A 10,936-nucleotide genomic window follows, 5' to 3' on the forward strand; every position below is an offset into this window, starting at 1 on the left:
GTGTCAGAAAATACTTTATATAAATATGACAATAAAATGAGTTTAATATATATAAGTATGAACACACATCTATCGATAAAGAAATTAATATGAATATGAGCGTCTGTTCTCCTAATAACATATTTTTTTTTGAAAAATTTTGCAAGTGTCAGAAAATACTTTATATAAATATGACAATAAAATGAGTTTAATATATATAAGTATGAACACACATCTATCGATAAAGAAATTAATATGAATATGAGCGTCTGTTCTCCTAATAACATATTTTTTTGAAAAATTTTGCAAGTGTCAGAAAATACTTTATATAAATATGACAATAAAATGAGTTTAATATATATAAGTATGAACACACATCTATCGATAAAGAAATTAATATGAATATGAGCGTCTGTTCTCCTAATAACATATTTTTTTGAAAAATTTTGCAAGTGTCAGAAAATACTTTATATAAATATGACGATAAAATGAGTTTAATATATATAAGTATGAACACACATCTATCGATAAAGAAATTAATATGAATATGACCGTCTGTTCTCCTAATAACATATTTTTTTGAAAAATTTTGCAAGTGTCAGAAAATACTTTATATAAATATTTTTGTAAAATTTTACAAAGGTGAGAAAAGGCTTATAACGACAGTAGAGTTAACAGCCATATTAGAACATTCGCTCATAGAACTTTGGGGGGTGAAGAATAGTTAGGGAATGGACGCGAGAGTTGATAAAAATAGATGAAAAATGAATCGTTGAAATAGTTGGGAATATTTTGTTTATATTGTAGAATTTAAAAAATAGTATTTGTCCGCAAATTTATCGCTTCTCGGCCGAATGGCTAAGATCAAAGTGTAGTATCTGTTCTTATCAGCTTAATTAGACGGCTTCTCTGATTAGGAAATAAGAAAAAGGCTATATTTTGTTTTTTGGTCATTTTGTGCCGAGGTCGTCGGAAGCGGAGCCCCCCGGAGCCCTAGGTGAGACCGAGCGAAACAGGACCACAGCGGGACGAGGACTGGAGCGAGACTGGAGCGGGACTGATGCGGGACAAGGACTGGAGCGGAGCGGGACTAAGGTACAGGTTAGTGGTAGGATTAGGTGGGGGCCCCCCTGTCGAGACTCTTCGTGGAGTCTGGGAGTGACTGCTCTTTTCAGAGCGGCGCCCCCTTGATTCTACGAATTGAGTGTTAGACTTGGTGGCTTGTACGGTTTTGCCTTGGCATTTCCGTCCCAGCGGTATAGGCACGAGGTGTGTGCCCCCTTGCAAAAGGTAGGGTGATCCTGCGCTTATTAGTGCGGTGATCCCCGGAGCCCTATGCGACGGGGGGCCCCCTCAAAAACCTATCTGGGCTGAGTTGTGGCACGGTTGTCTCGGACGTGGCACTCTTCGCATGAGCGATCCCAAATCTTTTGATTTGGTTGATCCTCGTGTTGCGAATTGAGGACCCCCGGAGCACCCACTGCGCGCCCCCTTGGACCAAGGAAATTCAAACTACGCAAATTAGTTCGGGGCGAAATCTGTCATAGGGCGATCTCACACTTGAGTGATTGAATCCCCGATATAGACGATTTCTATAAGAGTCTTGAAGAAGGCCCCCTTGATTGATTCGTAGTCGAACACTGAAGACTCCTGAAACTTCCTGTGCGCTCCCTTATATTAAGGGTTGTTCGGAGTTCTTCAGGTGCGCCCCCTTGATCTAAAGGAATACTGTTTTAGTGTCCATACATAACCGATGACGTGTGGGTGATCTCGTTCGTACGATTGACTCCCCGCATCGCTACGCAGATTTGCGTACGCTCACCTAGCGATCGAACAAGTTAGCACTTCAGTAGCCAGTAGCAAAGCCCTCTAGGTTTAAGATTACTAACCAACTGTATTCTAGCCATGGAGTCGGAAACAAGCTCTGCAATTCCAGTAGAGGTCGAGAATAGGAACAATTTAGTGTTCATAGACGTTCCCCTGACAGTAAGATTTCATTGCGAGGCGTGCCAAGGAGCACCAAAACATTTCAGTAGCCATAATGGGCTACTGAGGCACCACAGAAATACGCATAACAGAAATGCATCCTTAAAATTCCGTTGCCGATGCTGTAAGGAAGAATTTTACACGTTGAAGCAAGCAACAAGGCATGTGTCAAGAAACAATACATGCCGGAACGAGACGGAAGGCATTGTAGAAAACGACGCCGCGTCCTATGTCGCTCAACGCGTTCGGCGAACGCGTTCCAATTCAAGCGATAGCGAGATAACGAATAATGACACATCAGCTTCACGACCAACAAATGTCCTGCCCACAATTCCAGAAGGAATACCGGCAGGAGCTAGTCTGAATAGTGTAGAGTTTGCTGAAGAAAGGCAAGAGGAAAGACCTTTAACCATATTACAGGTGGAGATGGCAGCTGCACTTAACAAAGTAAACGACCCAGAGCAATTTGAGTCTCTGTTAGACGCCTTATACACCAGACTGACTTCTAAGAACGATGAACAGCCGGCAATTTTAGAACAACCAAGACCGCGGAGTCAATATGAGAGGCGTCGCAGAAATAGGACCAACGAGTTCGATCCGACGGTAGCAGCCAGATTACAAAAATTGTACCGCCGGAATAGGAAACGAGCCTACAGACAAGTGACAGAAGAGAATTCCAATGGCCGCTGCGTAATAAATACTGAACAACTGTTTCAACATTTTCTGGCTACGTACGGAGAAACGGGACACGTAACTACTGACATTCCAGAGGTGGTTCCAACACTAGAAGCCGCTACATGTGATAACCCGCTGATTTCCAGATTCACGCCGGATGAGATATGGAAAAGACTGAACAGGTGCAAGGATACCGCGCCAGGTCCTGACGGCATCCGGTACAACGTGTGGAAAAAGATAGACCCGGGAAGTTATATTGCTGCTGCCGTGTTCAACACAGCACGAAGATTAGACTACACTCCCCGGAATTGGAACCAGTCAGAGACGGTATTAATAACAAAGAAAGGCGACCCAATGGACATATCAAATTGGAGGCCGATTGCGCTCTCCAATACACTTGGGAAACTATATGCGTCAACGATCGCAGGTAGATTGGCGCAATGGGCCATCGAAAACAATCGCATATCGCCTTCCCAGAAAGGATTTATGCCATTCGAAGGATGCAGCGAGCATAATTTTCTTCTACAAACTATTGTACAGGATGCCCGTCGAAGGAAAACAGAAGCATGCGTGGCGTGGCTGGATCTCAGAAATGCATTCGGATCTGTGCCACACTCGACTCTGTTCAAAGCTTTGCAATGGACGGGTCTCGGAACAGAATCCATTGCTATTATCAAACGGGTATATCAAGAATGTACTACCAAGATCAAATCTAGCAATGGCATGACTGAGGAGATACCGATACGAGCAGGAGTGAAACAAGGATGCCCTCTATCTCCAATTATTTTCAACCTGGCACTGGAACCATTACTTCGCACACTAAAGGAATCAGAGGAAACATATAAAGTGGGAAGCCAGAAAGTAAATGTTTTGGCATACGCCGATGACATAGTTTTAGTGGCAACATCAGAAAGCGGCCTACAAAAGCTGTTAGATCTAACGCTGGAAATTTCAGATTGGGCAGGACTAAAATTCAATCCAAATAAGTGCGCCACTCTACATGTGGATGGCAAAAATCACGCGGCCTCGCCTACCAAGTTTCGGTTAGGCAGCAATGAATTAAAATCCCTGACCAGCGAAGAAAGCTACGAATATTTGGGCGTCCCCACGGGATTCCAGACATTTAGATCGGCGGAAGATGTCATTGAAAATATGATGAAACATTTGGACAGAATCGACAAGGCACCATTGGCACCATGGCAAAAATTTGACGCAGTTAATACCTTTATCGTGCCGCAGATTGAATTCCACCTGCGCAACGGAAGTGTGGCAAAGAAAGCGCTAAATAGCTATGATAAAAAAGTCAAAAAATGCGCCAAAAAATGGGCTAATCTCCCTCAGAGAGCAAGTGCGGAGATACTGTACATTCCGTACAAGGAAGGAGGCTTTAACATGTTGCCCACAAGCGTGCTTGCCGACATTGCACAGATAGTCCACGCCACAAGAATTATGACATCGAGGTATGAAGCACTAGCAAAGTCAAGCTTGGACGCACTGAAAGAAGTTGTACGAAAAAGAACCGGAACAGAACCGACAACACAACTGATGACGGAATACTTAAATTCCTCATTTGAAGGCGTACTAGGCAAACCGGCGAACGATATCACGTCTGTGTGGTCAAGAGTAAGGGCGGCTGTACGCCGACTAAAAATGAAAATAAATGTCCGGCTAGAACTCGAAGCACTGTATGTGGACGATGAGAAGGTTGAAAGAAAGAATGCCGAAATGAAACTCAGAACTGCGGCGAGAAAATTCTACCTGAAGCAGCTACTGGCTAAGCCCGACCAAGGGAAAGCATTTGATATTATTTCAGCGTATAACTCATCGAACCACTTCATGCGGGATGGAAAGTTTACGCGATTTGCAGAGTGGAGGTTCGTACACAGAGCGAGGCTGAATGTAGTGCCCCTCAATGGTTGCAGAAGACATGGGCAAGGCGATAAAAAGTGTCGCAGATGCGGAGATTCCAACGAGACCTTACCTCATGTACTAAATCACTGCCGCCCCCACTTCACTACAATGACGAAGCGGCATGATGCGATTGTGAACCGGCTCGTTAAAGCTGCCAAGAAGCCCGACGATGGTATTATATACCAAAACCAGCAGATACCTGGATACTCTGGACTCGAAAGGCCTGATATTGTGATAGTTGACGAAGGCAAAAAAGAAGTCAAAATCGTCGACGTCACGGTGGCCTTCGAAAATAAGAAGGCAGCATTTGAGAAGGCACGAGCTGAGAAAATCCGAAAATACTCAGCACTGGCAGAATACTTCAAAAAGAAAGAATATAAGACGGAACTGAATGCTTTCGTGCTTGGGTCCCTCGGAGGATACTCCCCAGAGAATGTGGGAACATTGATATCACTAGGAATAGGGAAGAAATACTGTGTACTAATGAAAAAGCTAATGGTTAGCGACACGATCAGATGGTCCCGAGATATTTACATCGAACACATAACGGGCCACAGACAGTACACAAGCTAAATATTTATGTCCGCCCTCCACAGGAATAACAGCTATTAAAATAGCACCACTTAATAAAATCATTGATATAATTGGCATGTTACTAATTATATTAACTTGCATTTCATAACTTGCATGTATACTAACTTAAGCTCACTTAGTTTACTATTACTAATAACTACTAACTTTGCATGTTATAAACTTATTAAATTGAATGATAACTCTTAAACTAACCTTAATCCTTTAGATCTATATGTATACTAACCCTAAGCTTAAGTAGTTTACTGATTACAATTACTAGATAATAACTAATTATTTTGCATGCTATTCTAACAACATAATATTAAGTTGCACGATAACTTTCACTTATCTAAACTTAATATGTATTAATTGGCATGTATACTAATATTAATCTTAACCTCTTATATATTATTGGTGTTGGTGCTTAAGTATCGAATATTAACCTCTAGAAATAATTGAAGTTGCATGTTGCTATGAATAATGGCTTGCGCATGAAATTATGCAACCAGTACTGAAATATGTATAAATAACCTAAATGTTCCAGTTATTTCAACTGAACATATCTAATTTTTTACCTTCCATTCCAGACATGGCATGGACTCGGATCGCGTCGCTGGCGGTTTCATGATCTACGTTTACTATATTTTTCTCATATTTCAGCTTAAATACGCGTTGCCCATGTTCAAAGTCACTCAGAAATTGAGTGGTAATGTTCATGATTATGCAACGGACAATAAAGCGTTTAGAGGTGAAATTCTTTATGGTTAAGACTAAAGTATTCACTAAAAAACTACAAAATCTGTTCTTATCAGCTTAATTAGACGGCTTCTCTGATTAGGAAATAAGAAAAGGCTATATTTTGTTTTTTGGTCATTTTGTGCCGAGGTCGTCGGAGCGGAGCCCCCCGGAGCCCTAGGTGAGACCGAGCGAAACAGGACCAGAGCGGGACGAGGACTGGAGCGAGACTGGAGCGGGACTGATGCGGGACAAGGACTGGAGCGGAGCGGGACTAAGGTACAGGTTAGTGGTAGGATTAGGTGGGGGCCCCCCTGTCGAGACTCTTCGTGGAGTCTGGGAGTGACTGCTCTTTTCAGAGCGGCGCCCCCTTGATTCTACGAATTGAGTGTTAGACTTGGTGGCTTGTACGGTTTTGCCTTGGCATTTCCGTCCCAGCGGTATAGGCACGAGGTGTGTGCCCCCTTGCAAAAGGTAGGGTGATCCTGCGCTTATTAGTGCGGTGATCCCCGGAGCCCTATGCGACGGGGGCCCCCTCAAAAACCTATCTGGGCTGAGTTGTGGCACGGTTGTCTCGGACGTGGCACTCTTCGCATGAGCGATCCCAAATCTTTTGATTTGGTTGATCCTCGTGTTGCGAATTGAGGACCCCCGGAGCACCCACTGCGCGCCCCCTTGGACCAAGGAAATTCAAACTACGCAAATTAGTTCGGGGCGAAATCTGTCATAGGGCGATCTCACACTTGAGTGATTGAATCCCCGATATAGACGATTTCTATAAGAGTCTTGAAGAAGGCCCCCTTGATTGATTCGTAGTCGAACACTGAAGACTCCTGAAACTTCCTGTGCGCTCCCTTATATTAAGGGTTGTTCGGAGTTCTTCAGGTGCGCCCCCTTGATCTAAAGGAATACTGTTTTAGTGTCCATACATAACCGATGACGTGTGGGTGATCTCGTTCGTACGATTGACTCCCCGCATCGCTACGCAGATTTGCGTACGCTCACCTAGCGATCGGACAAGTTAGCACTTCAGTAGCCAGTAGCAAAGCCCTCTAGGTTTAAGATTACTAACCAACTGTATTCTAGCCATGGAGTCGGAAACAAGCTCTGCAATTCCAGTAGAGGTCGAGAATAGGAACAATTTAGTGTTCATAGACGTTCCCCTGACAGTAAGATTTCATTGCGAGGCGTGCCAAGGAGCACCAAAACATTTCAGTAGCCATAATGGGCTACTGAGGCACCACAGAAATACGCATAACAGAAATGCATCCTTAAAATTCCGTTGCCGATGCTGTAAGGAAGAATTTTACACGTTGAAGCAAGCAACAAGGCATGTGTCAAGAAACAATACATGCCGGAACGAGACGGAAGGCATTGTAGAAAACGACGCCGCGTCCTATGTCGCTCAACGCGTTCGGCGAACGCGTTCCAATTCAAGCGATAGCGAGATAACGAATAATGACACATCAGCTTCACGACCAACAAATGTCCTGCCCACAATTCCAGAAGGAATACCGGCAGGAGCTAGTCTGAATAGTGTAGAGTTTGCTGAAGAAAGGCAAGAGGAAAGACCTTTAACCATATTACAGGTGGAGATGGCAGCTGCACTTAACAAAGTAAACGACCCAGAGCAATTTGAGTCTCTGTTAGACGCCTTATACACCAGACTGACTTCTAAGAACGATGAACAGCCGGCAATTTTAGAACAACCAAGACCGCGGAGTCAATATGAGAGGCGTCGCAGAAATAGGACCAACGAGTTCGATCCGACGGTAGCAGCCAGATTACAAAAATTGTACCGCCGGAATAGGAAACGAGCCTACAGACAAGTGACAGAAGAGAATTCCAATGGCCGCTGCGTAATAAATACTGAACAACTGTTTCAACATTTTCTGGCTACGTACGGAGAAACGGGACACGTAACTACTGACATTCCAGAGGTGGTTCCAACACTAGAAGCCGCTACATGTGATAACCCGCTGATTTCCAGATTCACGCCGGATGAGATATGGAAAAGACTGAACAGGTGCAAGGATACCGCGCCAGGTCCTGACGGCATCCGGTACAACGTGTGGAAAAAGATAGACCCGGGAAGTTATATTGCTGCTGCCGTGTTCAACACAGCACGAAGATTAGACTACACTCCCCGGAATTGGAACCAGTCAGAGACGGTATTAATACAAAGAAAGGCGACCCAATGGACATATCAAATTGGAGGCCGATTGCGCTCTCCAATACACTTGGGAAACTATATGCGTCAACGATCGCAGGTAGATTGGCGCAATGGGCCATCGAAAACAATCGCATATCGCCTTCCCAGAAAGGATTTATGCCATTCGAAGGATGCAGCGAGCATAATTTCTTCTACAAACTATTGTACAGGATGCCCGTCGAAGGAAAACAGAAGCATGCGTGGCGTGGCTGGATCTCAGAAATGCATTCGGATCTGTGCCACACTCGACTCTGTTCAAAGCTTTGCAATGGACGGGTCTCGGAACAGAATCCATTGCTATTATCAAACGGGTATATCAGAATGTACTACCAAGATCAAATCTAGCAATGGCATGACTGAGGAGATACCGATACGAGCAGGAGTGAAACAAGGATGCCCTCTATCTCCAATTATTTTCAACCTGGCACTGGAACCATTACTTCGCACACTAAAGGAATCAGAGGAAACATATAAAGTGGGAAGCCAGAAAGTAAATGTTTTGGCATACGCCGATGACATAGTTTTAGTGGCAACATCAGAAAGCGGCCTACAAAAGCTGTTAGATCTAACGCTGGAAATTTCAGATTGGGCAGGACTAAAATTCAATCCAAATAAGTGCGCCACTCTACATGTGGATGGCAAAAATCACGCGGCCTCGCCTACCAAGTTTCGGTTAGGCAGCAATGAATTAAAATCCCTGACCAGCGAAGAAAGCTACGAATATTTGGGCGACCCCACGGGATTCCAGACATTTAGATCGGCGGAAGATGTCATTGAAAATATGATGAAACATTTGGACAGAATCGACAAGGCACCATTGGCACCATGGCAAAAATTTGACGCAGTTAATACCTTTATCGTGCCGCAGATTGAATTCCACCTGCGCAACGGAAGTGTGGCAAAGAAAGCGCTAAATAGCTATGATAAAAAAGTCAAAAAATGCGCCAAAAAATGGGCTAATCTCCCTCAGAGAGCAAGTGCGGAGATACTGTACATTCCGTACAAGGAAGGAGGCTTTAACATGTTGCCCACAAGCGTGCTTGCCGACATTGCACAGATAGTCCACGCCACAAGAATTATGACATCGAGGGATGAAGCACTAGCAAAGTCAAGCTTGGACGCACTGAAAGAAGTTGTACGAAAAAGAACCGGAACAGAACCGACAACACAACTGATGACGGAATACTTAAATTCCTCATTTGAAGGCGTACTAGGCAAACCGGCGAACGATATCACGTCTGTGTGGTCAAGAGTAAGGGCGGCTGTACGCCGACTAAAAATGAAAATAAATGTCCGGCTAGAACTCGAAGCACTGTATGTGGACGATGAGAAGGTTGAAAGAAAGAATGCCGAAATGAAACTCAGAACTGCGGCGAGAAAATTCTACCTGAAGCAGCTACTGGCTAAGCCCGACCAAGGGAAAGCATTTGATATTATTTCAGCGTATAACTCATCGAACCACTTCATGCGGGATGGAAAGTTTACGCGATTTGCAGAGTGGAGGTTCGTACACAGAGCGAGGCTGAATGTAGTGCCCCTCAATGGTTGCAGAAGACATGGGCAAGGCGATAAAAAGTGTCGCAGATGCGGAGATTCCAACGAGACCTTACCTCATGTACTAAATCACTGCCGCCCCCACTTCACTACAATGACGAAGCGGCATGATGCGATTGTGAACCGGCTCGTTAAAGCTGCCAAGAAGCCCGACGATGGTATTATATACCAAAACCAGCAGATACCTGGATACTCTGGACTCGAAAGGCCTGATATTGTGATAGTTGACGAAGGCAAAAAAGAAGTCAAAATCGTCGACGTCACGGTGGCCTTCGAAAATAAGAAGGCAGCATTTGAGAAGGCACGAGCTGAGAAAATCCGAAAATACTCAGCACTGGCAGAATACTTCAAAAAGAAAGAAATAAAACGGAACTGAATGCTTTCGTGCTTGGGTCCCTCGGAGGATACTCCCCAGAGAATGTGGGAACATTGATATCACTAGGAATAGGGAAGAAATACTGTGTACTAATGAAAAAGCTAATGGTTAGCGACACGATCAGATGGTCCCGAGATATTTACATCGAACACATAACGGGCCACAGACAGTACACAAGCTAAATATTTATGTCCGCCCTCCACAGGAATAACAGCTATTAAAATAGCACCACTTAATAAAATCATTGATATAATTGGCATGTTACTAATTATATTAACTTGCATTTCATAACTTGCATGTATACTAACTTAAGCTCACTTAGTTTACTATTACTAATAACTACTAACTTTGCATGTTATAAACTTATTAAATTGAATGATAACTCTTAAACTAACCTTAATCCTTTAGATCTATATGTATACTAACCCTAAGCTTAAGTAGTTTACTGATTACAATTACTAGATAATAACTAATTATTTTGCATGCTATTCTAACAACATAATATTAAGTTGCACGATAACTTTCACTTATCTAAACTTAATATGTATTAATTGGCATGTATACTAATATTAATCTTAACCTCTTATATATTATTGGTGTTGGTGCTTAAGTATCGAATATTAACCTCTAGAAATAATTGAAGTTGCATGTTGCTATGAATAATGGCTTGCGCATGAAATTATGCAACCAGTACTGAAATATGTATAAATAACCTAAATGTTCCAGTTATTTCAACTGAACATATCTAATTTTTTACCTTCCATTCCAGACATGGCATGGACTCGGATCGCGTCGCTGGCGGTTTCATGATCTACGTTTACTATATTTTTCTCATATTTCAGCTTAAAATACGCGTTGCCCATGTTCAAGTCACTCAGAAATTGAGTGGTAATGTTCATGATTATGCAACGGACAATAAAGCGTTTAGAGGTGAA

The 10,936-nt window shown here is 43.2% G+C and overlaps 1 protein-coding gene and 1 pseudogene across 1 annotated transcript; both read left to right on the forward strand.

Annotated features, from left to right (window-relative positions):
* The first annotated feature begins 817 nt into the window (after positions 1-817).
* LOC113383832 lies at positions 818-938 on the forward strand (annotated as a pseudogene).
* A 6,009-nt stretch (positions 939-6,947) lies between these two features.
* On the forward strand, positions 6,948-10,001 carry LOC113383708. The gene has a single exon (XM_026621958.1). It carries the CDS (start codon positions 6,948-6,950, stop codon positions 9,999-10,001), a length of 3,054 nt encoding a protein of 1,017 aa, XP_026477743.1.
* Positions 10,002-10,936: the final 935 nt, after the last annotated feature.

The sequence above is a fragment of the Ctenocephalides felis genome, unplaced genomic scaffold, assembly GCF_003426905.1.
Source record: "Ctenocephalides felis isolate EL2017-DRISC unplaced genomic scaffold, ASM342690v1 CF-g0.4_SCAFFOLD_03570, whole genome shotgun sequence".
Lineage (NCBI taxonomy): Eukaryota > Metazoa > Arthropoda > Insecta > Siphonaptera > Pulicidae > Ctenocephalides > Ctenocephalides felis.

Bases quoted from the DNA above. Each gene is read 5' to 3' on its own strand.
- LOC113383708 (XM_026621958.1), top strand. From the start codon at position 6,948: ATGGAGTCGGAAACAAGCTCTGCAATTCCAGTAGAGGTCGAGAATAGG.